This window comes from Dioscorea cayenensis, unplaced genomic scaffold (assembly GCF_009730915.1).
Source record: "Dioscorea cayenensis subsp. rotundata cultivar TDr96_F1 unplaced genomic scaffold, TDr96_F1_v2_PseudoChromosome.rev07_lg8_w22 25.fasta BLBR01001216.1, whole genome shotgun sequence".
Taxonomy (NCBI): domain Eukaryota; kingdom Viridiplantae; phylum Streptophyta; class Magnoliopsida; order Dioscoreales; family Dioscoreaceae; genus Dioscorea; species Dioscorea cayenensis.
The window spans coordinates 210,031-237,520 of record NW_024087607.1 but is presented as its reverse complement, the minus strand read 5'-3'; the positions used below and the strand labels follow the sequence as shown (position 1 = coordinate 237,520).

General features: G+C 32.8%; 4 protein-coding genes across 4 annotated transcripts; 1 reads left to right on the top strand and 3 right to left on the bottom strand.

Moving 5' to 3' along the window:
* Positions 1 to 2,310: 2,310 nt before the first annotated feature.
* LOC120255835 (probable serine acetyltransferase 1) lies at positions 2,311 to 3,620 on the bottom strand. Its single transcript, XM_039263607.1, has one exon. The coding sequence runs from the start codon at positions 3,504 to 3,506 to the stop codon at positions 2,478 to 2,480; it is 1,029 nt and encodes a 342-aa protein (XP_039119541.1). The 5' UTR covers positions 3,507 to 3,620; the 3' UTR covers positions 2,311 to 2,477.
* An 8,950-nt stretch (positions 3,621 to 12,570) lies between these two features.
* LOC120255839 (30S ribosomal protein S10, chloroplastic) lies at positions 12,571 to 16,712 on the bottom strand. Its single transcript, XM_039263611.1, has 3 exons — positions 16,409 to 16,712; positions 16,261 to 16,314; positions 12,571 to 13,060 (listed from the first exon to the last, which is right to left on the bottom strand). Exons 1-3 carry the CDS (start codon positions 16,652 to 16,654, stop codon positions 12,749 to 12,751), a joined length of 612 nt encoding a protein of 203 aa, XP_039119545.1. The 5' UTR covers positions 16,655 to 16,712; the 3' UTR covers positions 12,571 to 12,748.
* A 1,200-nt stretch (positions 16,713 to 17,912) lies between these two features.
* LOC120255855 (plant-specific TFIIB-related protein 1) lies at positions 17,913 to 21,713 on the top strand. Its single transcript, XM_039263639.1, has 3 exons — positions 17,913 to 18,547; positions 20,309 to 20,467; positions 20,540 to 21,713. The coding sequence occupies exons 1-3, from the start codon at positions 17,948 to 17,950 to the stop codon at positions 21,344 to 21,346; spliced, it is 1,566 nt and encodes a 521-aa protein (XP_039119573.1). The 5' UTR covers positions 17,913 to 17,947; the 3' UTR covers positions 21,347 to 21,713.
* A 537-nt stretch (positions 21,714 to 22,250) lies between these two features.
* LOC120255836 (dehydrodolichyl diphosphate synthase complex subunit Nus1-like) lies at positions 22,251 to 25,774 on the bottom strand. Its single transcript, XM_039263608.1, has 7 exons — positions 25,566 to 25,774; positions 24,846 to 25,134; positions 23,900 to 23,961; positions 23,569 to 23,734; positions 23,394 to 23,490; positions 22,643 to 22,725; positions 22,251 to 22,559 (listed from the first exon to the last, which is right to left on the bottom strand). Exons 1-7 carry the CDS (start codon positions 25,626 to 25,628, stop codon positions 22,552 to 22,554), a joined length of 768 nt encoding a protein of 255 aa, XP_039119542.1. The 5' UTR covers positions 25,629 to 25,774; the 3' UTR covers positions 22,251 to 22,551.
* Between the last annotated feature and the right edge of the window lie 1,716 nt (positions 25,775 to 27,490).

Genomic DNA, 27,490 nt, shown 5'->3' with positions numbered 1-27,490 from the left:
TGGGACTTTTAATAACTTGTGGATTTTGCATTCAAACTGGGCCAATTCAACAATCATTCATACCCTTAGAACAATTCAACGAATTTTTGAATTTTTCATACTCTGATAATTTAATGACTTTAGATCATCTCCAACCCACAATCGCAAATTTTTACCCAAATCTTAAATTTAATTTTACTACAGATAAATTATACTCCAACCACAAACTCCAAATCTAACTCCAAAAGAGTATTTTTTACGAATCTCATTTTTTATTATTATTATTACTATTCAACGATAATATACTTGAAATTAAATGTGCACATTGATTTCGGTGATATATTACACATCTGAACATTAAAGAGCTTCCAACTTCAATTAAATGTGTACATTGACTTCAGTGATATATAGAGAACTTGTCAAAATTTTGTTCCTCACTTTACTGTTGCATGCTGAAAACTTAGGTAGTTAACGTTGACCTTGTACAATATTTGGGGTTTAATAATTAAACATTCTATCGTTGCCTAATCGTCTGAAATATTAAAGCTTTAACTCAAACTTCACATTCACATTGACTCCAGTGATGTATTGAGTCTATTCTCTCTATAGGCTATATTTCATCCTGTTATTGAAATTGGAATTCAATCTTTTTCTTTTTTTTTAATTACTCTCTTTAATTTATTTATGAATTTGTGAATTTTTATTTAAATTATGTGTGACTTGAGATTTTAATTTTGCACTAGTTCTGCCATTATTTTATTTGAAGCTGGGTCATTTATTTATAAACGTTCATAGTTATCTACAAACATTGTGCTGAACTATTGAATTTCAATTCAACAATTTTCAAAACTCAACTTCTCATTTACAATTTTTAAAACTCAAATTCTCATTTTAAAACTAAATAGTATTATAAAAAAATGAGATGCTCGGTATTTATTATTTGAATTATCATAACTATTTGCTTTAAAACTCAGTATAAACTTTTTAATACTATTGTTGATATTGTTAATATACCCATTTCTTTCTGTCTCTCAATCATTATCTTTTTCCCAACCGCTAACCTTTTATGGAGTGGATCACATTTTATTTAGTTATAAACTTATTCTCAACATCCTTGGACTCGCTTTTCTATCTTTTGTTTTGTTTAATATATATTTTGAATATATTGTTTGTTCTTGCACTTTCATAGGCCAGCAACTCCAACATACCAATCAAACCAAAATCCAACAAAAATGAATGGCAACCGGATATAAAAACACTATTATATTCTTCCAATCATTTACCCAATACTTAAAAAATAAATTTTAGAAAAAAGAAAAGAAAGTGTATCAAGCATTAATTTATAAATAATTAAATATCCTACGGTCCTAAAAATCTTGAAATATTTAACTATAATTCTTTCTATAGTTTAATTTTCTCATCCAACCAAAAAAAACCAAAAATAAAAAAAAAAAATTCATTTTTATTAATGTTCTCCATAAAAGAGGTGATTGAAAGAGGTGACCCCTAAAGTATCCCAAAGGGTTCTAGGGGTTCTTGGGAAAGAGTGAAGTAGCATAGCATTTCTTTCAGCATAAAAGCATATATTCCATTCACCACTCATGTCAACAAAACCCTAATTTTTTTGAGGCTTATATGAACACCAACATGGCCATCAGATATACGTGGCTTACTTGTAGGCCTAACCTTTCTTTTTTTTCTAAGTAAACATCTTCAAATTGTTTTCATATTTTCAGGGTTGATATTCATATTTGAATTTCATCAATATCATTGTCTTACGCAATGCGTTTGCTTTTATGGTGAGTTAGGACTCTACTCAAATACCAAAAAAATAAAATATATATATATATATATATAAACCATTATTTTTTTTTTCATCATAAAATTTAATCATTTAAATAAATATATTTAATTTATAAGTTTTTGACACTAAATCTCTGTAAAAAAATATTTATATTTTTTAAAATAATTTTAAATAACAATATTAAAGTATTAACTCCACAACCTTCTAAATTACCATTAACTACTTGAATAAGTGACTTAACTATAAATTACCTACTTTTAGAAAAAAAAAAAAATTTTAAAAAAATAATGTTTTTATTATACCATAACGCAACTCCACATAAATGTTTTCTCACCAAACATATTGCAATTAATTTCTTAAAAACACAATAAAAATAATTCGAACTAAATCAACCATCAACTCCCTCTCCCTCTACGTACTCCATATATACATATACACACATAATCAATTACCATTCATTTAATACACCAATATAAAAAAAAATCAAACCACACTAACAAATCAAACAAAATAAAAAAGAAAAACAAATTAAAAAGTAAAAAAACTCTTCTATCTTTATTTCATTCAGAAAACTTCGATTCTCTGAAGAAAATACATACATAAATCATACATACATACATACATATATATATATATAGACACTGTGATATGTCCATTTATATAATATATAAATATAAAAATATAAATAACGTACCTAAATGACGTAATCTGACCAAGAACTATGGTCCATACTAATTCCCGGCATCTCCTCCTTCTCCTTCTTCGCTTTCCCTCCGACCACCCTCGCCGGATTCCCCACCGCCGTAGCCCTCTCCGGCACCTCCTTCAACACCACCGATCCCGCCCCTATCTTCGCCCCATCCCCAATCCTCACATTCCCTAGTATTTGCGTCCCCGCACCAACCAAAACCCCATCCCCAATCTTCGGATGCCGATCTCCTCCCACCTTCCCCGTTCCACCCAACGTCACGTTGTGCAAGATCGACACGTTCTCTCCCACCACCGCCGTCTCACCGATCACCACTCCCGTCGCGTGATCCAGCAACACTCCTTCCCCGATCCTCGCCGCCGGATGTATGTCCACCGCGAACACCTCCGAAACCCTACTCTGGATGAACAGCGCCATCGCCACCCTCCCCTTCATCCACAACCGATGCGCGATCCGGTGAGCCTGGCACGCTTGAAACCCTTTGTAGTACAACAAGCATCTCGCCATGCTCGTGCACGCCGGATCTCGATCTCTCGCCGCTTTTAGATCCGCCCTCACCGCTCTCCCCACCTCCGGCGCCGACTCCAGCACCTCTCTGAACACCTTCTCCATCACATCACTCCCGATCTCGCTCCCTAACTTCGTCGCTAGATGCCTCGCCAGCGCCGATTCCAGCGATCCATGAGATAAGATCGAATCCTCGTAGTATTTCCTCAGAACCGGCTCCATCTCCGCGTCTTCTCTAGCCTCCTCCCGGATTCTCCCCCAGGTTTCATCGCCGGCGGGGGATGCCGGAGGGGAGAAGACGAGGTCCTGCAAGCCAGGGCGAGAGAGGGCAACGTACCTATAGAGTGAGTCTTCGATCTTGGATCGGGTTGGATTCATGCATAGATGGTTCATCGTCGGCTTTGGCTGAGGGTTGTCGACGCAGGTGGCCATTATGGATCTCAGGTGGGTCGCCGGCGAGCGGTGAACTTCACGGATGATCGGAGAGGAGAGAAGGGAAGCGGACATAGAGGGAAGAGCTTAGGGTTTGAGCATGAGCTGATGGATGGGATGGTATTTATAGAGATAATGACAGAGTGATGCGGAGAAGAGAAGGAGAAGGAGAAGTGAGTTGCTTGTGTGAGAAGGTTCGTATGGAGAAAACGAAAGGGCGGGCGCATGGCGTTCAATGAAATGTTCCCAAGAATATGGAATTTTTTTGCGAATAGCACCTCGCACGAGTAGGTAATTATTTCTTTCTTTCTTTCTTTTATTTATTTCTCCTTGGTATTATTATAATTTTTCTATATATATATAAATAAACTTTAAAAAAATTTCTTGAAAGTATGGATTTTTTTGCGAATTTTACTCCGTACAAGTAAGTAATTATTTGTTTGTTTGTTTTTTTTTTCTTTGGTTTTATTATTATTTTCCTATATATATATATATATTTTTTAAAAAAAAATTTCTTAAAAATTTAGAATTTTTGTGAATGCCACCCCACACAAGTGAGTAATTATTTATTTGTTTTTCCCCTTGGTTTTATTATTATTATTTTATATATTTATTTACTTATTTATTACTTCCTCCGTTCTTTTTTATTAACTGAATCTCACATATCAATAAATTTAGTTATTTTATAAATTTTTATAAAAAAATTACTATTTTTCTAAAATTATCTTTAATTTATATCTTCACATTTTTCACTTAAATTTAATTTTAAAAAAAGAATTGAATAGAGTATTGGGGTAATTTTAAAAAAAAATAATAAATATTTTTTGATGTTAGAAAATAACAAATAAAAAATAACATGGATTTGTGAGAGATAAAAGAAGAAAGAGAAGAGGGTTAATTTTTTTAATTTATTTCTTAAAAATAAGGAATTTTTGTGAATTTCACCCGCACAAGAAAGTAATTATTTGTGTTTTTTTTTTCCTTGGTTTTATTATTAACTTTTAAAAGTATTTTCATAAAAATGGGTGATTGAGTCCGATTAATTAATTATTTATTTTAAAATTTTCTATGACATTTTAGCTATTATTTATTCCTTCTGGTCTTATTTACTTGTCTAATTTGTGAAGTTTTAGTTTTTTTTATATGTCCATTTAGCAAATCTATGAGACACTAAATAGTTTTTTTTCCTTTCTAATTTTACTCTTTATTTTTAAAATATTGGAGTACTATATTTTTTAATATTTTTTGGAAAAAACTAAAACTACTATGGTAAGAGAGAGGATAGGGCGAATAAAAGATATAATTAAATTATAATTAAAAAAATTAATGAAAAAATTCTGATAGGGTTCTAATAGGGTAATTTTGAAAAATTAATATAATTTTCTATAAATTTAAGACAATAACTTATGTTAATCAATTTATTAATAGGTATGAATCAGTTAAAATGGGAAGTAAAAAGGACAGAGTAGTTTTTTTCATATATTATTTATATATTTTTTAGTTATAAATATTTATAAGAATAAAATTACATAGATACCATATCTATGTAATTTTTGAGGGTCATGAGCTGTTAGGTTTAATAATCTTCCATCATCTATGAGTAATTTTCTATCTATTGTCTCTAACTCCAATCTTCGTCCTCTAGGTCTATTTCTATCAGAGATATCATTTTCGGGATTATAAGTATTATAAGGGATCCGACTAGGTTGTCCACTTGGGGCTGACACAGATGTTCCATAAAGCGGTGTATTGCTACTGCTTCCGGTAGGGTGTGAGGTGGAAGGGTTCTGGGAGGGACTATGGCTGCCTACTCCTGATTCCATAAGATTAAGAAGTGGTTTTACTTCTTTGTCTTGGGCATTTATGCTATTGTAATGAGCAATTAAGTTATGATTTTTATCATATTCTAATGTATCATAGACATCTAAATGTCCCTTTTCTACCATTTCTATTTCTAGTTTTAATATTTCTTCATCTGATAGAGAAATTTTTTTTTTGGATTATTATGGTTTTATCGGGAATTCTATTCATTATATATAATTATTGTATTTATATGGTGTACTTAGAATAAAAATATTGAAGGGATAAATTTTTAAATGAATTAAATTATATTATTGAAAACTTCAAAAAATAATATAAAATAAAAAAAATTGATTACAAAAGACAAGTGATGTGATATAAAAAGAATTCTGGTTGTTTACTTAAAATACCACTGTTTTTCACGGAAATTTCAAATTTACTACTAATGAAGCTAATATGCTTATAGTGTTGGATGTATTGATTTTTTTCTTTTTTTTAATATTCCTATAAAATATATTATTTATTTTTTAAATTTTAAATTAAAAATTTAAAAATATAATTATCATTTATTCTCTAATAGTATAATAATCGAATTGTTCTCTCTACTTTTTTTCTCTTTTTCTTTTTGGTCTTTCTATTCAGAAATGCACCTCACTAATCTCTCTACTCTTAAAAATGACCCAATTTAGTCCATCTATCCTTAATCTCTTCCCATCTAGTCCATCTATTTTAAAAAATACAAATTTAAATAATTAGCCTATTTTTAAAAGTAGAAGGGCTACAAATGAAACCAATTTTCAAGAGTAGAGGGACTACTTAGGAGCATTTCTGAGTGGAGAGACTAAAAAAGAAGAGAAAAAAATAGAGGGACTAATTTGGGTATTATACCATTCTCTAATTGCATGCATTAGCATGTAGAAATCAAAAACCAAAATAAGTCTTTTATACTTTGCTTGATTTTAATTTTTCATAAATTTTAATAATATTGAAAATGAAAATAATATATCATATATGTACAAACTACGCGTGTTCACCAGCATGAGAAAAAGACAAAAACCAAAATGAATCTTTTTATATTTTTCTTGAATTCCAATTTGAAAAGGAACATTTTTGATATAATTGGAAAGCTTTTTGAGTAATTATTTTTAATTTTTAATTTTAAATATTTATGAGGGTTTGGGCTAATTTATTAAAATATTGTTTTTTTTTAATTATTTCTTTAAATGCGCATTTCCGTAATTATTTACGGAAATGCGCATTTCTATATTTTTATTATTTTTAAACAAACTGGGTCCCACTCTAATTTTTTTAATATTTAAATTTAATTTTTTTAAAAAACAGAGGGCCCGTTATTTTTTTAATATTAAGTTTTTATTTTTTTAAGAACTGCGGGTCCTGATAGTTTTTAAATTAAAAACATTTTACATTCAAACCCTTATAATTTTCATTAATTTTTCTTATAACTTATTTTTTCTCACTTCTACTATGTTATTTTTTTACTTTCATTAATTACTTCTCACTTCTTCGTAATTCGGTAAATAATTAAAAATGTTTTTAATAAAAAGCAAAGAAAAAGAGGAAGCTTATATGAAAGTCAACTAGTTAACACGGATAAAAAAAACATACCTGAGTCCATTGATCAAAATTGAGTAACTAGCGAAACCGTAGTGGAAGCTTATTTTTTTCGTCAAGAGTTCCTCTCGGGCCTTGGTGCGTGTTCCTCTCGACCAAGGTTGTCTCCTTCGTTCGATATAATGAGAATATGAATTTTTGCTAGATTTAATGTAAAAAATAAAAATAACATTGCAAGAAAATAAAAAAACTACTAATGACAAAAATTTTTAAAGAAGAGCTACTATATTGATAATTTTTTTCTTATAGAAAATACTTGTGTGTTTTTAGAAAAGAATTTGGAGGGTTTATATGAGCTCCAGCCCAACAAAATGGATGGCTAAGATCAATTTCATCCAATGGCTCTCATGAATGTGGTAGGTACCAATTTCATCCAATGGCTCTTATAGAAACATTTTTTTAATTATTTAAATTATTAACAGCCGGTTATAATTAGTGAAAGTAAAAAAATAACATAGTAGAAGTGAGAAAAAAATAAGTTATAAGAAAAATTAATGAAAAATTATAAAGGGTTTGAATGTAAAATGTTTTTAATTTAAAAAAACTATCGGGACCCGCAGTTCTTAAAAATAAAAACTTAATATTAAAAATAACGAGCCCCTCTGTTTTTTTAAAAAAATTAAATTTAAATATTAAAAATTAGAGTGGGACCAGTCTGTTTAAAAATAATAAATATAAAATGCGCATTTCGTAAATAATTACGAAATGCGCATTTAAGGAAATAATTAAAAATAAAACAATATTTTAATAAATTAGCCTGAGGGTTTGCATCTCAAATCCATTCGCCAAACATTTTTTTGAACAATGATTCGTACCGGGAGTAGCTAAGACATCCATGTTGTCTTTCACTGATGATTTGCATTATAGGTGTCAAGCAAAAGACTTCTAATGCTTGCCTTAGATGTGATGACACGACTCAACAAACCATTCATTAAACTCATGTAGGAGCATGCGATGGTCACATTAGTAGACATGCGCTAGCTAAGAGAACTTCTTTAGGGTACTATTGGCTGGCTTACTGGGGGGAAGGACAACATAGAGTTTGTGCGTAGGTGTAAGGATTTTACATGGAGATTTCATCCATGCCCCTTCAACGTCTTTCTTTCACACCCGGTTTTGACCGTCCAATTCTTCCTCTATGGGTTCCATATTGGGTTCAAAGAGGAAGAGAAATTCAAAGTTATAGAGCTTCTGAAGCAGATGGCGGCAGATAGGGAGGCGATCGGTAGCGAGGCTGCGAGTCGAGGAGTCTAAAAAAACCATGATCATTGTTACCTGAATGTCAGAGGTCCTAGAGGACCGGAAAGGAGGAGATGGGTTCGGCACCTGATTGAGCAGGAGAAGATTGATATCATTATGTTACAGGAGACAAAACTGGAGTCCATTTCCAATAATGCTTTAAGAAAGATTTGGGCTGGAAGGCTGAGAAAATGGGTAAGTAAGAAAGCCCAAGGTCTTGCCGCCGGATTCTTGATTGGCTGGAACAGCGCCTTGGTCGAGGATATTGAGTCATGTGTTGGGAATTTTGGGGTTGCAGTCCTGTTTAGAAGGAGGGACACAGGCTTCACCTGGGCAACAGTCAATATTTATGGGCCTCATGCCAGTGATTTGAGAAGATAATTTTGGAGAGAAGTTCAGCAGTTAGGTTAAAAATGGAGCGTTCCTTGGATTATAGGAGGGGACTTCAATGTGACTCTTTGGGGGGACGATAGGCTTGGAGACACAGGTAATTTGAGGGCGCAACGTGACTTCGTCGATGCCATCAATCAGCTGGAACTTAGAGAAATCCCTTTCTTTAGCTGGGAGGAGGTTTACATGGTCCAACGGGCAGCATACTCCTGCCTTCGCCATGCTCGATCGGTTTTGAGTTTCGCCAGAGTGGGAGGAAGATTTCCCGTTGACCAGAGCTCTTGCTTTGCCACACTTATCCTCTCTCTGACCATGTCCCGGTGGAGTTGATTGTTGAGGAGAAGATTAAGAGGAAGAGGCTCTTCAGGAGGGACCAATTCAGGTATTATACAATTCTCTAATTGCATGCTTTAGCATGTAGAAATCAAAAACCAAAATAAGTCTTTTATACTTTGCTTGATTTTAATTTTTCTTAAATTTTAATAATATTGAAAATGAAAATAATATATCATATATGTACAAACTACGCGTGTTCACCAGCATGAGAAAAAGACAAAAACCAAAATGAATCTTTTATATTTTTCTTGAATTCCAATTTGAAAAGGTACATTTTTGATATAATTGGAAAGCTTTTTGAGTAATTATTTTTAATTTTTAATTTTAAATATTTTCTGAGGGTTTGCATGCAAATAGACAGTCAAAAGAAGATAAATGCGAACAAAGCTATGATGTAACACCTGACGTTACACCGCACATTCTCCTAATGTGTAAGTTCCATTTTGCCCTTGAATTTTGGATTTTTATGTTTTAATTAATTAATTGTTATTTTTATCTTTGTTTTTAGAATTTTAATTTTAAGATTGCATTTAAGAAAAATCAAAGGATTTATTTGGTTTCTATTTTAAAAATAACAATAAAAGAAATTAAAATGTGCCAATTTTTTTTAAAAAAAATTAGAGTCATAATTTTGAGTTGACTGTGAATATTAGGAAGTTTTATTTAATTATAACCATGTAAATAAAATTTTTATCATAAATGTCTATTAAATCAAAATTAGTATGATGAGTTTATGCCAGTTACCTTTTGATTTATAGACATTGAATTTTCTACTTAATTTGTGTTCGTGTCTTACTCAAAATATAAAATCGAACGTTAGTTTATGTAATATATTTTTTTTATAAAATAGATAAACCACGTAATAAGGGCATGCACAGAGACAGAAATTAAACATCTAACCCTATATCCTCACATGTGGATGCGGGGTTCAAGTGGCAAGCCTGAGTAAACACTATGAATCTGAAACCACCACTTTAGTACTATATTCAAATATATAATAATTTTATTTGTTTATGTAATTTAATTATTAAAAAAATTAAAAAAATTTTAAATTTGATTTTTTTTTTATTATTTTCTCCTTATAAAAGACAGTAGAGATTTTTTTTACATAAATATTTATAGTTGGTTTATGTCTTATGATAATAATAATAATAATAATAATAATAATAATAATAATAGTTTGTAGGGGCTATATTTTGACATAATTATAATTGTAATGATATATGTTTCTTTATTCTTAATGCTCACATTGAACAGTAACATTTATTTTAAATAAGATGGAGGGTATATTTGTCAATTGATACATGAACGATAGCCAAAGTGAAGGAAACGCAGACTTATTGAAAAGACAGTTATACCCCTAAACAAAATCCAATGGGCAGTTATCAAAGAGACCAGGACTTGATGGGAATTGTGGCAGTCAACATGGGCATAATGGGAAATGGGAAGCAGTTGGCTGTTAAAATTTGGATAGTTATTTGTTTGAGTGACGTTTGTGATTACGCGTTCAAACATTTGACTAATTAAAAAAAAAAAATAAAGATTAAGAAGCTAACTGTTACTTAATCCGTCTTTTAAGAGGATTAGACTTCAAAGACTTATTTGACTTTGAGTCTTTCAATTATTGGTTTTCAATTTTATTATATTTTTTTCCTTATTTTTTCGCCTCCAATATATTATTTTTTTATTTTAAGTGTTACATCATTTAATGACGTGACTTTTTAAATAAAAATATATTTTCATGTTTGCAAAAGAGATAATTCTTGATAGGGGAAAAAATGTGGAAAATAAAAAAAAAAGCTAAGAAATATTCACTGTGAATAATTATTGAAGTTTATAATACTTTTAGAAAGTAATTTTTTGAGGCAAAAGTTCCAAATTTGAGTTGTGTTTATTTGATCAAAAAAATTTTAGAAAAATAAATTTTTTAATCATTATTATTATTATTTATTATTATTTATTATTATTATTTTTTTTTCTCCAACTGGTTTTTCAGAAGTGAGATACAGGTAGATTTTTTTAGTAATTATTTTATATATATACAAAAATTTAATTTAATTTCTTAATTTGATATAATCAAAATCATAAGATCTAAAGCCCTTAATTTTAATTTCTTTTGTAATTTAAATAATATGGTAATTTGATTCTATTTATTGCTCACATGATTATCCCAAATAACAGGGATTATTATTATAAGAAAATTAATAAAATATTAAAGGAGTCAAAAACTTGTTTGTTTGATTGAGTCTGAAACCCAAAAAATATGGCCAAATCTTTCATCACTATAATAAATGTAGATAATGTTCAAAATAAACAAATTGCTGTTTGTAATCCTAGTAATGACAATAATAGTGATATTAAATTATATGCATGTTCTTTATCCCAATAAATAAATAAATGCATGTTTGGCGTTTAGTGAAATAAAAATGGCAGGATAAAGTGGCAAATAAAAATTAAAAATTAACTGTTTAGTCGGGTGTATATTACTTTCACATAATGATAATAATAATAATAATAATAATAATAATAAACAAATAGTCTCTCTACAATTTTATTATTCACAAAAAAAAAAATTACTGAGTTTGAGTATTTATAAAATGTCCCTTTTTTTTTTCTTACAACGTAGTTTTATGTCATTTTATTATTAAAAAAACTAACATTGACAAAAATGCTCTGTTTTTTTAAAAAAACAGATAATATTAAATAGAAATGTCATATACTAAACATGAAAGATTAAATATTAAATAAAAAGATATTATATGTTAAGTAAACATTTATGTAGTTACATAAAAACACGCAATATTAAACAAAAATTATACATATTAAGCGAAAGTATACGTTGTAAGATAGAGTAAATTGATGAAATGAGTTGCATGGATTGAAAAATAAACTGTAAAAAAAAAAGCTGCTTGACAAATTCAAATGTCAAAAGATATGTTTAGGATGTTTAAAAACTTTCAAAAACTTATAATTCATTTTCCCTAATAATATAACAAAAGAAGATGTGGCAAATCAACAAGCACTTTGATCTATGCACACTAATCCATTCCTATTTAGAAGACACAAATAATTGGAGTAACATAACTTGTTATGCACGTCCATGATTTGACTTGTCCATATTTTTGTTAAAAGAAATTTATAAATATAAATTAAAAAATAAAATGTTTGTAGATATCTTGATAGAAAGCAAGGAGAAGTTCATTATTATGTAATTATGAAGTTTTGTAAGGGTATGCATGTAAAAACAAAAAAGAAAAAAAGAAAAAAACCTAATTATTAATTAACTATTTTTTCATCACTGTATAAAGGGAATGTACATTCTCTAATCTTCAGGATATCTTTATAATACTTCAATAATTGTAACCATATAATTCACTAATTTCTGTCTGATTAAACAACATAATCAGTACGCGAGCATTTGCCACTTTGCATATATGAACAATTATCGATACTAAATGAAAAAATCGACATAAATAAACAAACCTAACTTCACCATATACTCTTTCTATGTTTTGTTTGGATGATGTTATTATTGCGATACAAGTATTGATACAAAGATATAATGAATAACTCATGTGTTATAATCATAACAACATCCAAACACAGCATTATATCCAGCAAAACGAGATCAAAATGTGAAGAAACTCTGTATTGTTTGAAATCTAATGTTTTTTGTAAGTCGAAAATAAGCATAGATATTTTCATGGAACATGCCTATATCTATGTCCAATACACTGGATGATACTATAAATTCCCAAGATACGACGATGATTTATATTAACGGAATAAAAATGCCGGTCTTTTTTTCTGAGTGAGGTCTTTGAACATGCCAAAAACTAGTGTCAGCTACTGACAGAATACAAGTAACATAGCAAAAACAGGTGGAAAAATACAAGTAAAGATTTAACTGATAATTAAGATTAGAGCTTAACCTCCACATCGACTCCGGCCGGGAGGTCGAGTTGCATTAGAGAGTCGATTGTCTGGGCTGTCGGGTGCAAAATATCAATCAAGCGCTGATGTGTTCGGATTTCAAAGTGGAACCGCGCATCCTTGTGGACGTGAGGTGACTTGAGAACACAGTATACCCTCCTCTTGGTTGGCAATGGCACAGGGCCCATGGTTTTGGCGTTGGTGGTCCGAGCAGCATCCATGATCTGTTTGCATGAGTCCTCGATCAGGGGTACCCAGTACGACCTCAGCTTTATCCTAATCTTTTGCTTGGGGGCTAGCTGGTAAGATTACACCATAGTCAATTGTTGAACTAGAGAACAAATAAAAGACAACTCATATCTTACAGGGTGATCTTATTTTCTCAAGAACTGTGGCAACCAGAAAATGTATTCCTGACCAGAACAACTACAAACATTTTTATGTCAATTGGTTCTAGTTGGTGCAGCTAATATCTAGTAGCAGATGCATAAAGTCTGAACTGGGACAGGGAAAGGATTAGGGTAACTGTTGTTCTGATTTCTGCGCAAACTTACCTTCTCAACACTGATTGACTATTCACAATTGTGAATTCAAAGATAAAGAGCAAGTAAAGGCAGATTCTTGAAACGGATAATCATGTATTTACACAAGCAATGAATTATAGACTCCATAAATCAGGCAGGAGAATAAGCAGTATTAAGTGTTTCTCACTGAAATCTGGCAGATAAATAGCACAATACCCTTTATTTATTGTTCCTTGCCAGCAAAAACATACAAGCTCATTATAAGCTCCACATAATGCATGTCGTTCTTACACAGGCATGTTACACAAAAGGGAATTGAAATAACAATATAAATATATATAATTAGCTGGTTCCAACTGTAGCATGTCTGTGCTTATTGTAAAACTAAGCCTTTCACAGGGAAAAAGATTTCACACACAGAAACTGCCACCGAAATAAAATGCATGGCAAATTCACAATCAAGTAGTGAAGAAGAAATTGCATGTGACGCTTATATAGGCATGAAAGCGCAATTAACATCGAGCATGGAGAAAATTCATATTTTGATTCAAGGTGGAATAAGTTTCATTGGAAGCACGACATCATTGAGATTAAAGCACTGGAGAGGTAAGTATAGATAAACAGAGAGTACATGGAGATTGTCATGATAGATGTAAAACCATCTGCAGAAATCTAACCACAGCCTTTAGCTACTCTCTTAATATTTAAAACAGGAACATGTATGAATGTTGTTGACATAAGCAAAGATTCAAACAAATGGTCCATATTCAACTGTTTCAGTTTTAATGAGCAAAACAGAAGTTTAATTAGAGGTGTTGAGACATGGTCATGAGTGTTGTGCGGAAATAGAGGTGGTAAATATAGGCAACACTGCTCCCAAAATAACAGGGAACAAACCCTTGGTTCTATTAGACATGCTCAGCATAAAGGAACCTCTGATTTATTGAATATGGACATTTGCTTGGGAGCTCTCTGAAATACTATTTATCATACCATTTATACAGTCATAAACAATGGAAGGTACATTATACCCAAGCAACTGACACTGAGAACATACATAGAGAAGTGCAAGATGCACATTATGCTATTAAGACAAATATCTAGAATGTGTTCCATTCCAAAGGATTCTGAATTATAGCAGTATACTGTTACTAAGTGATGGAATAATTATAGTAGTATAATGTTACTAAGGAGTGGAATTTCACTTGCAATATTCTTTAACAGCACAATAGGAAGCATATATATGAAATCATGAAGAACAAAGCACATAGTCAAGTGATAAAAAAATACTTACATTCCACACCAACATGTTTATCTACACACATATTTTAGCAAGTCTAATTGTCAAATGGTGAACAAAACCTGCTCCTTTGATATGATCCCAACTCACAGAATGTCAATTAAAAATTTTGCATACCTTTCGAGCTAGTATTTTTCAAGTTTATATATACACAATCAAAATGAGTAAATTTGTGGTTCCTAAAATATTGTTCAATGTTAATTGGCAGACAAGGGAAGCTTGGGTGTTGTTCACAGTGGGTTCAGATGGTGAGTGAAATGAGAATTCTAGATGATATTAGTTAGTCACAGAAAATTTGCTTTCAAAATTATAAGCATCCTCATTTGGATCAAAAAAATCAGTAGTACTATTTACATGTAGGAGCTTTCAATGGCTCAGGGCTGGCTAGACATGAAATGACAGAAATAGTGGATGTAAATATGACCAACGTGCTACAATCCCAGGAGTACTCAGACATGAAGCTAATTCAAGAGTGAAAAAATGAATGATTACAGACTTGACATGACACAAAATTCAGGGGCAGTTGATGGTACTTAACATAATCATGGTAACTGAAGGCAGGAGGAGGAGAATGATAGGATATAAGTGCATTTACATATTAGCTTTTTATGAAATTTGTCCCCCACAATCAATTATGACAATATTAGTATGAAAGAAGGGAAAAAGGGCCATCACTTCAAACAATATGTAGTTTTAAAAATGACACATTTAAGTTGTTCGAGAAACATTATAAACCACAAGTAGATTAGTATTAAAAGAAAAGGCAATAAGAATCCAAAATAATCACTAGTTGAAAAAAACCCGTTCATGTTTTGAAGCCTTTGCTATCAACTGACATGGACAAAGCACTCTCTTAATGAGAGATAGTGCCCTAGAATGAAACTAAGCAGCATCATTAACAAAGCCAAGGGTATGATCTGAAGACTTAAATGAACTAGAGGTGGAATTGAGATAGAGAAAGTAGATGTTCCCAGTGCCAGCAAGTTCAACTCAATATAGCCAATTCAGTAACCAAATATAAGCATTCAAGATCAAAGGAATTCTTTTGGAAAATGGGAAACAAGATCCAATCTGAAAAGGCAACTCCTTCTATGTGGTTGCTAAAAAGTCTTTGAAGTTCTAACAGATATCTAAAACAAACCACAGCCAGAAAACATGTTTCAGAGAAGAAAAAGTGGCATACCTTAGTAGAAGCCTGAAACTAAAGCAAAACCAACAAAAAGGGACAATCTTGATCCAGAAGAGAAGCTAAGGTATGCATGACATTCTCCATACAAACTGAATTCGGTAGCAAGGTAAGACTAATATAAAGAAGTGGCATAATGCTACAGTAAAACCACCGCAAAAATACTCACAAGCTCAAATTTACAGATAAAATAGAAGAAAAGAAACATAAAAATTGAGACTACTACTTACAAAGATTTCTCCTAATTCTGATAAAGAACATACAAGTACCTTAGCAGAGCTGAAGTTGCAGATGGCATTTTGGCAAAAGAAAAAAAGAGAAAATTGCAGCAAAAATTCACTAAATTACTTAAATAAACACAGCGAATCAACATTAATAAACTAGAAAGAGAACAAAAACAGAGCAAACCAGAAATACATAAAGATGGAATTTTGAAGAAGTAGAATCACGCATCTTTCTCAAAATTACAAGCAATTAGAATAAAAATACCTTATCAGCATCACTGATAATAACAGATGGCTCCGGAACCTCATCTCCTGCAACCTTCTCACATAAAAAAACACCCAATTCACATTCAATCAACGCCATTTTCACCAAAAACCAAGACAAAACGAGAAAAAAAAAATCACAACTAAACACCAAACCTCAAATTCAGTGGAAACCTTCTAAAGCATCCAAGGTTTCCTTGGGACTCAACAACCTCCGGGGCAGCGAAGACGCGGAAAGAAGAAGAGGGCGCGCGGGAGCGGATACTAGGAAGAGACCTGGGGCCGGGCGTGTGGAGAGGGAGCTCAAGTGCGAGCTTGGGGTTAGGAGAGACGGAAGAGGAGTGGCGAAGAGGGAGGAAGGCGAGAGTGGCGGAGAGAGAGGAAGAAGCGGCCATGGTGATGCGCGCAGCTCTCGCGCTATCCGGAGTGGAGTGGTGGCCAAATAGAAGGATAACGATTATTATTATTATTATTATTATTATTATTATTATTATTATTATTATTATATAAATAAATTGTCATCTTAATTAAAAAAAATAAAAAAAATGATATTTAAGTTTTTTTTACCTACATATATTTAAAAAAAATTACAAAATTTACACTTATTTCCGTTTATAATTTTAAATTTGATATATGTATATAAGTATTAAAGTTTAGGGTTTTATAATATTTAGAGTTTAGATTTTTGGATATAAAATTGGGAGTATATTATTCGATAAAGCTATTAAGTAAACATAAAATCTATTTTTATAAATTATAATTATTTATAAAATCTATTTAATTACTACCATATCTTTAATATAACTAAGTTTAAAATAAAAATATTTAAGATACTTAATTCAAGGAAGAAAGTGTTCTTTTAATAAAAATAATTTAATGATTTTCATAGAATAAAATTAAATTATATAAATTTAAAAATTTAAAGATATATACAAATCTCTGTAGATTCAAAATCTGTGGAAGTTCATATCAATTATTGGATTATTTTTTATCTATTTATTTTTTTACACATTAGTAATATGCTGTTTTTTTTTTTTTTCATTGTGTTTAAAAGGTTTTGAATTTAAAACTTCTCAAACACAAGCAAGGTAAGAAATTACTAGGTTATGTCTTGGTTTTTTTAACCATTGGATTTTAATCCAAAGTTTGTGCTGTGTAATGAATAATATCATCTGTGCTTATAAGTTATAAATAGTAGAACAATAAAAAGTGGCAATAAAAAAATAAGATGGATGGTATTTTGATCTAAACTGTTCAATCAATTTGTGTATAGTATTTGAACAAATCTCAAACGTTCAACCCTATTAGACTTACAGAAACTATAAAATTTAAAAACTAAAACTAATGAACCCTAATAACACTAATTAGCACTCACTATAACTAGCTAAAATAGTTACTGTGCTTAACTACGGATGTTCATATGACGTATTCCATATATATATATATATATAATGTGTTTCTTTCTAAGTCTAATAAAAACTTTTCTTTTAAATTGTTCTAATGGAAAAATGAGTGATACATGAGAATCTAAATAAATTATTAATTTGTTAATGAAAATCTAAATTAATGTTTCTATGCAGAAAAGCCCCTTCAAAAACTACATATTCTCATTAAACCCCTAAAAAATCCACAAAACCAAAACCACCGTTTTTTTTTCATCATCTTCTTCTTCAGAGACTGCTCCGGCGATGTGGACAGTGCGGTGCCCCTACTGCCCCGGCGGCCACGGCCGCTGCGCCACTGCCGCCTCCGGCCGGAGCATCACCGAGTGCTGCTCCTGCGGCCGCGTCGTCGAGGAACGCCAGTCGTACTCCCACCCTCTCTTCCACCTTCGCGCCACCGACTCCCCTCTCCCTCTCGTCCTCCCCGACCTTCCCCCTCTCCATGAATCCATCCATGGCGGCGATGGTGATGCCGACGATGACCCTTTCCACCCGACTGGATTCATCACCGCTTTCTCCGCTTTCTCCCTTGAGCCCCACCCGGTGAATGCCCGCTCCGCCTCCTCCTTCTCCGGCGCTCTCGCCGAGCTCGAACGAGCTCTTGCTGCTGAACCCACTGATCCCTCTCCTGATCCCCTTGTTTCTCTTGATCACCTCCGCGCGTACCTCCAGATCGTCGACGTTTCGTCCATTCTCGCCCTTGATCGCGATATTGCTGACCACGCCTTCCAGCTCTTCCGCGATTGCTCATCCGCTACTTGTTTGAGGAATCGCAGCGTCGAGGCTCTCGCCACCGCTGCCCTCGTCCAGGCCATTCGTGAGGCGCAGGAGCCCCGCACCTTGCAGGTACTGCCGAATTTAGCTTCTTTTTCATCCAAATTAGAAATTGAATCTTTGGTTTGGTGTGTGGATTGAGATTGATTTTCCATTGATTTGAAGGTTTTGATTCTTGTGCCCTTTCTTCACTGTCAAATTTAGCTTCTTTTCTCATAGAAATGAGAGATTAAAATATATCTTCTGGTTGGTATTTAGTCTTGAACCCTTTTTTCGCACCAGAATGGGCTATTTCTTCTTCATTGAATGAGAAATTAAAATCTATCTTTTGGTTGATGATTAGTTTAGATGTTCCATTGATGCAAGGTTTTGATTCTTGTGCGCTTTCTTCACCTGTCAAATTTAGCTTCTTTTTCATCCAAATGAGAGATTGAAATCTATCTTCTGGTTGGTATTTAGTTTAAATGTTCCATTGCTGTGTGGGATTGGATTTTTATCAGATTCACTGTAGAGAGCACTCTATTGTGGTTTATCACAAATTCACAATGCTGATACTTCATCCAAAGAATTCTGGTCTGTTCACAGAAAGAGAGCATTTATTTGAGACTGATATTGATTTCTGTTGGTAACTAGAGTGTTTTCCACTATGTGGACAGTTGGAAGGCATCTAACCTAGGGTTTAAAGATAAAAATTATCTTTGTCGTCAATCTCAGACAAAGAAAATATATCTAAAACCTGTTTTTTTTTTCTTTTTTTGGAATAAGAACTAGGAATAACCTTGATTTTTCCAACTTTGGTGTTCATGAGTGAGAGATAATGCTCTACTGGGGATTAGAGGCAAAACATGAATGTGTGTTTTATCGAAATTACATGATTACATCTGTTGTTGATTTTCTTGAATTATTATTTTTTTTTTCCAATTATGTGGGATGCAATATGAGACTGTGGATTTAAGGGAAACCATTACTGTGTTTTGGCAGATTACCTCTGTTGCTGATGTTCTTGAATTGTTTTTGTGTTTTCTTAATTATGTGGAATATAATGTGATATTGTGGATGGGGGTGAACCATTTATATATTTTTGTGTAGAGTACCTCTGTCATTGATGTTCTAGAATTGTTTGTTTGTTTGTTTTGTTTTGTTTGAGATATGTTGGGTAGAATGTGATACTGGGGACTGGAGGAACATAATTAGTGTGTTTTGGCAGATTACCTCTACGCTGATGTTCTTGGATCTTTGTTTTGTTTTGTTTTTTATTGGTGACTTGTTATTTTTGAATTAGTTGGACTATCTAGATATTCATGGGATTGAATACCATGTATTATTCATACCATTTTGTTTGCTGGGATGTTAGTGGCTTACTTTAGCTAAAGGAAATTCACTTAGTCCGGATTGGCATAGAACTAGATATTGATTGACTGATTGAAGATCTTAATATAAAGTTTATTGTGGTCGTGAAGCATACTGGTGGTTGGTATTTTTGGTTATTGAATTTATGCCGTCATGATTTTGCAAATTTCATTAAGTGAGGACTTTCTCTAACGATCTAGTGGATTGAAATAGTTTCTGAACTTCAAATGTCCAAAGATATTGTTTGGCAGGACAGATAGAAACCTGAGAAACGGTTTTCCTGCTTTTATTTCTGAATGTCTTACACCCACATGCTACCAAAACATAGTTTGTATTAGGAATTCTCCATAATCCTCCGTCCTGGCCCTAAGAATAGTGATGCACATGGACTATTATCTGTGTTAAATTTTGAATAACAAGATCCTTCAAGTTTAGAATATTTCCCATGATGACTTTTAATATGTCCTGTTTATTCCCTTGCAGGAAATTTCTGCTGCAAGCAACCTCCCACAGAAGGAAATTGGGAAGTATATTAAAATCTTGGGTGAAGCTTTAAAACTCAGCCAGCCAATCAACAGCAATTCTATAGCAGTTCACATGCCACGGTTTTGCACTCTTCTTCAGCTTAACAAATCCGCTCAGGTATCACTCACTCTTGTGACCTCCATGAATGTCATGAGTGAGCTTCTCTCATTATTTATGTAATTGTCACAGGAACTTGCAGCGCATATTGGAGAAGTTGTCGTCAATAAATGTTTCTGCACTCGTAGGAACCCAATCAGCATATCTGCTGCTGCTATATACCTAGCATGCCAACTAGAAGATAAGCGCAAAACACAAGCTGAGATTTGTAAGGTTACCGGTCTCACGGAGGTCACTCTTCGCAAAGTCTACAAGGAACTGTTAGAGAACTGGGATGATCTGCTGCCCCCTAATTACACACCGGCTGTTCCTCCTGAGAAGGCTTTTCCAATGACTGCCATCAGCTCAGGTCGATCCACTTCTAAATCAGATATTGTTGAGATACCTCACCCGATTCCACATCAAGAAAAAGACAAGCAACCGGAAATGCCGAAATCAAGTAAAGCTCTGGATGCTATGGAGAGTGATCATCAGGTGAAAGTCAAAGAGGAAATGGAGAACCAAAGTAACCCTCATGGACGCCTTCCTTCATCATCGAGGGACTTGAATCAGGTAGCATTCTGGCAGACACAAGCTTCATTTACTGCACAGAAGAATGGAGGTGAGAACAAGTCAATGTTATCTGAATGTGATCAGAAGATTGATAGAGATTTGAAGACTGGTAGCAATTCTAGAGCAACATCCCAGAGTGCGGCTCTTTCATCTTCAAAGAGATTCATCCATCCATGGCAAATCAATGTGCAGAATGTCCCACCTGGATCTTCTGTTCGGTTTGGGGAACAACAAGTAAGCTCTGATTTTGTATCTAGTGTTCCGGGAATCAAGAGTCAGAGAGGCGGTACTGATACTGATCGGGCAACCGACAAACATCAACATTAGTCTATTTTATTCGAAACAAGTGGTTCAAGCAAGGAGAAGTAGACGAAAAATGCTCAAGTTTAGAAAAGTCCCTCATTCCTTTGTGATTGTAACTGCTGCATTGGTCCCGGTCCTCCAGCAAGAACAGAGAGCTTATATGTTGAGGAAAGTAATATATATATATATATATATATTTGGCTATTCGTCATCTGCGGATGTGTGTAGAGCGTCCATAGATGACCAATCTGAATAGGAGGGGTGTAAATAAAAGTGGATGGATGAGATTTAATTTTTTTTACTATTATGAAGATCGCATGATTGAGATGAAAATATTGTTCATTTTCATTTTTATTGTATTATTGTTTATAATAGTACTGTTCTTCACATTTGATACCGCACTGTTTTAAAAAAACACTGTTTTTTAAACACGGTTCATAGAATGAATGATGTTAACTATTTGATTCAAATCTAACAGTTGAGAGGGGACATTGGTGTTGAGAATGTACATTTGTAGATAACTTATTTACAAATGTCCCCTTGAATACCGGTTATATACATATACTCATGAGTTTTCTTTTTGAAAAGATTTCTGAATTTTGAATAATGGATTATTCCATAGGAACAGTAAAAAAATTTTCCCTTGCGCACACAATTTACCATTTTACCATTTTATGCTGATGTAAAAAGTATTTTCTGGGTTTTGTTTGTCTTTAATGCTGATATATACATAAGATGTGTAGATGATGAGAATTATTTGCAAAAAGAGGGATCAAGGGCAAAAGAACCACATGTATAATTTGTTCAGAACAAAACTCACCAAGGACTCAAAGAACTTTAACCTTATATATTTGACTATCGCTGAATACTTTGGATAAATTATAACTTAAAACTTTTTCAACAGTTTGATTGGTTTACTATTTTGATCAAAGTGAAAGAGAACAATATCATTCTTGGTCTCAAATAGTCTTGTACACAAAACTTGTGTACATCTTTGATCTGGTAGTATGATGAACAACATCAGTTGAACTATCATAAAAATTAATACTTTCGTGTGATAACTTCACTATTTGTAAGTAACAGTCATAAAATGAAAAAGAAACATAAGTTGCCTTCATCTTTAATCTCGAGTTTAATGAAAGGGTGCGCCGACAAATGAACCCCATTGCTCCTTTCCAATCCATGTGATCACCGTATTCTTCATCAGGCAAAGTATCGTATCATCTCTATCATGTACCTAATAAACAGACAGGAATGCATTGCATTATATTTTCATACTCTAGTGATCAATGGAATTTTAGTATTTATACTACTGCTTACCATAATTCTGATGTTTCTTTGAAAAATCATAAATGGCCTTCAAAATGGCACCATATTTCATGGTTTTCAATGAACCCATATGTCTGCAAAACAGAAAGCACCACAACCACACTTGGTTACAAGAAATTGAACCATATCGAAAAAAAGCAAGATAGACACTCTTTTATCTGTAGATAACCCAGAGAAATATATATATATAAAAAGGGGTAAATTACTGATTAGTCTATGAATATTTTCATTGTGACTGACTAATCTATGTTTGCCAAATGGTTCCTCTTTCTAGGTCGAGCAACCTTTTAGCTCTCATTAGTCCACCTCAAAGTCACCTTTTTTTGCTTAAAATCCCACTAGCAACCTTGTCTTTCATGACGATTAGTTACCAAAGCAGCGGCAAAGCTAAATCATAACAAATGTTTTGTGGATTTGGAAGAAGTGTAGAGCTCATCTTCAGAAATTGAAAATATTCAGGGAGACGAACTTGCTTTCCTCAATACAAAAAGAAAAACATGGCCCAGGGAACTGCCTATGGATGGAATTTTATCGGGTTGAGTTCCTTACCAAGATTTTTTCCAAATGAATTTATTATTAGTTTGGAAACCACGGCCTCCATGAGATGACACCACATAACTGTAGCTTCTATTGGTGAAGGATTTATCCTATGCTATGTAAAAGTCTCATGTATTAGATAAGTAAACTAGTCCTCGGGAACAGATATAAGAAAAGATTAATGATGTCATCATAAACTACTCACATAATCTCAGTATATCGCATTCTCCATGCAGGAAATCCTAAGTGGCATCTAGCAGGTCCATAAACAAGAAGGAGATCAGGTTCTGGTCCTCCACAACCTAAAATATGGAGTATATTAGTTCAAGAAATCATGTCACGAAATGTGAAAAATCAGTTAGGTTAGAATAAGTACATACCCACTGCCATTAAAGCATCATCCATGTCAGCTTCGGTGAAAACTGGCTCAACCCTATCTGAAACTGCAGGATTGCTTTTCAAGTATTTAGAGCACAGGAAACTGGCTGCTTTAGCAACACCTTCTTTATTATCAGAAAAAGAAAGCAATTCTATCACCATTCCTTCCTGATCAAGAAGTAAAATTAGAACCCTTAATGTAAAGTGATGCTTGATTTCCAAATGATGGAAATATTATTCTAGAATTGCAGAAAACAATGTCATAAAATGCAATGCCCCCAGATTTAACATGGACAGAAAAGGTAAAACAAAAATTCAAGGTCAAAGACTCACAAAATGTGTATTCTTTGAATCACTGGAACTATGATCAGATCCAATTGACTTCTTCAGCACACCTAAACAGGAATATAGATCAAGATCACATAAGAATAGCCAACCTATTTTCCATTAAAACAAAATATATCATTCAGTTTATATGAATGGCATAATAAGAAAAGCGCTGACATATAATAATGAACAAGAAGTGTCTGATATGTATCTGTTACGTAAAACCAATTCTATATTAACTTCATCATCATAATCACTGACAATGCTTGTATCAACTAGGAAATTAATTAAGATTTTCAATGACAGCACAAGCTCTTTGTTGCTAGGTCCACGCAAAACAAATAAGCATTTCATGAATATTACTGTTGCAAACTCTTTTAGGAAAACTTTTTATCTAGAATGAGCTGCCTCTAGCTGAGGCCAATAGAGCGTTCAAGCTAAATATCCAACCCTGCTTCTTGATTCCTTAATCTTGGAACTCAATTGAACTGCAGCATCTCTACCACTAGCCAATAAGGAGCCAACAGTGGAGCAACAGATGATTTTTTTAGAGTTCACAACTGAAAATCTATGACCAAATCGAAGAAAAGCAACTATGCATCCTTTGTGCTTGTAAACTAAATGCTTTTATTAAGGAATACATGCCTGCACAATTGACTGATAAACACCAATTTAATTCATTGCCTAAACCGCTTGAGATTGATTTTGACTTATGCTGAGAGCCATGTATTATGTGACTACCCATCTCATGACAGATATCAGCCAGGATGCTAGAGATTTCACAACCATGAACACTAAAAAATTTGGCCTTAGCCATAATGATCCAAATATTTGCTAATAATTCAGTCATAATTTCAATAAAAAATTGTCAAACAGATAAATGAGCTATTGTTACTTCATGTAAACTTTTGATAATCAAACAACCATGGCTTAAACTCAGCATCATGCTCACCTTCCATGTCATAGAGGATGACATTCTTCACTCCAGTACTTGATAACCAGTGCAAAAGCCGCTTAATTTTTACAGTATTCTTCGCTTGTTCACTATCCACAACAATGCCAAGATATTTAAGATTACTCAAGTCCAGATTCCAGTACTTTCGCAGCAAACCACTCGAGATGCTATAACAAACTAGTGCATGAATCAGAGATGACCCAGCATGCACAAGAGTAACGAATAGATGGAGCAAATACCAGCACAATCCAAGTGTGAATCTCCAAATAATTGATTCTTGGAATCCCTGCTCACAACAAAATCAGAGAGAGATCAACTCCAAATCAATTCAACTTTGCCCTAAACTTCTTCTACTTCTTTTTTCCCCATCTCCGAAAGTACAAATTCAATCTTGAATCACCAACTCATTCAAAATCAAACAAAGGAAGGATCTTTCCAAAAACTCAGACGCCAATCTCGAATCACCAACTCGTTCAAAATCAAACAAAGAAAGGATCTTTCCAAAACTCAGACGCCAATCTCGAATCACCAACTCATTCAAAATCAAACAAAGAAAGGATCTTTCCAAAAAAACTCAGACGCCAATCTCGAATCACCAACACATTCAAAATAAAAAACACCACCAAATCCACACAAAACCACTCAGAAACACATCACAATCATCAAAATCAGAACCAACAATAATAAAATCGATTAAATGAGAAACGAAGAACAAACCCGAAGATTAGGGGAGTAAATCCAGAAGAAATCATCCCCAGGGTTCACGGAAGCGAAGGCCATGCGAGAGGAGGGGAAGCTGGGCAAGGTGGTAGAAGAGCGGAGGAGAAGGAGAGGAGAAGGATGAAGACGGAGGCGTGGAGCGAAGCAAAGAGCGGGTCTTTCTCATGGGGAATGCTGCAAGCGTGAGAGCACGCATGCTCTTGTTGTGCTTCTCCCCGAGTCTACAGACGAAGACAAGAGACCGTGGATTCGGTCCGGTTTGCACAGCGGCTAACCGAACCGGATTTGAACCAACTCCGGTTCAAACCGGCTCGAAATTTAAAGAACAATGTTGTATTTATATTGCGTGACATCACGGACTCATCATCTACTCCATTTTTTTTTCTCATCATTTTTTTTCTAAAAAAATTTATTTATTTTTATTATTTAATATTTAGAATTTAAGATTTCAAGATTTACAGTATTTGATTTTAAGATTCTAAAGTTTTTAGATTTAAAGATTTATAGTATTTTAATTTTTTTTTTTTTAAATTTAAGGGTTTATAATGACTTGTTGGCATTTATGTCATTCAAAAAGTGATTTAAAGAAGTTTATTCAATTTGTTTAGCATTACTCTTATATACAAGTAGTTTGCATGCATGTATTTTCAAATTTATTCACTCAATATAAAATGGAGATGTATTTTTTTAATTTTAATTAAATTTGATTTTATCCATTATTATTATTATTATTAGACCGATTTAGGCCCACATTTGACTTCATAGGCCGGGCCAATGGCCGGCCTGCCATTGGCCAATCATAGAAGGTAATACAACCATTTAATTTATAGATTCAAGAAATTTAATTAATTATGTATTCTATTGAAATTATTCGTAATATTTTTGAAAAACATGCATAATAAATAAATGTCAATGATTAGACCAAAATATATGTTATGAGCGGGTGATGAATGATTGATTCCTTGATAGAAGAAACACTATTCATGTGAATATTTTATTACATTAAACAAACACCCCATGAACTCAATCATTACCCCAATGTTTCTTTTTCATATGTCTGCTTTTTTATTATTTTAATTATTATATATACATACTATAAAGTTTATCCTCTTAAAATCTTTACACACGATTTGGTGCATACCAATGGGTGGATTTTGAATTTTTTTTATATAACTGAAGTTATTCTCACGGGAAGAGTGGGAAGAAGCTGATAGCCATGCCCAACTCCGAAGCCGTGATATGTGCCACGTGTACGGTGGTGGCGGCGGAGTCTACGGCTCAGATTGGGTCAGATAGAAGAATAAGAGTAAGCTCACATTATTAAAGTGTTTGGTAAAATTCAATGCTTTTGGATATTTGTTTATGTAATTTGTTGAATTTTTTAATCAACAATTATTAAGATAAATAATAGAATATTGTAAAATGATTGTGAGTAAAATCTTACCTAGATTCGTTGGAGTTGGGTTAGCCAGGGGTTTTCAGCCTTAAATATGATATATAATATGTTATAAAAATTTATATATACATATACATACATATTATAAAGTTTATCCCCTTAAAAGCTCCTAAAGCCATTTAATGCCATTTGGAGCATGTTGATTGGTGTGTTTTCTCTTTTTTTTTAGAATTATTGTTATTATGTTAAAATTGATTAATGAAATTTGAGCTTAACTCCTTTTTTAGAACATCTTTATAAACTATATATCCTTATTGTTGTTCATAAATGTATAGACATAAAAAAAAAATTTATATATATATATATATATATTGTTTGTTTTATATTTATTTTATTTTATTTTATTTTTTGGGTTTTTGATTTTCAAACTAATGATATCCAAATCTCTTTTAATTGAAAAAGATCATCCCATAAATTGAACAATTATTCAGTTTTGCAACCCTATTTAGATTACAGGAACACAATT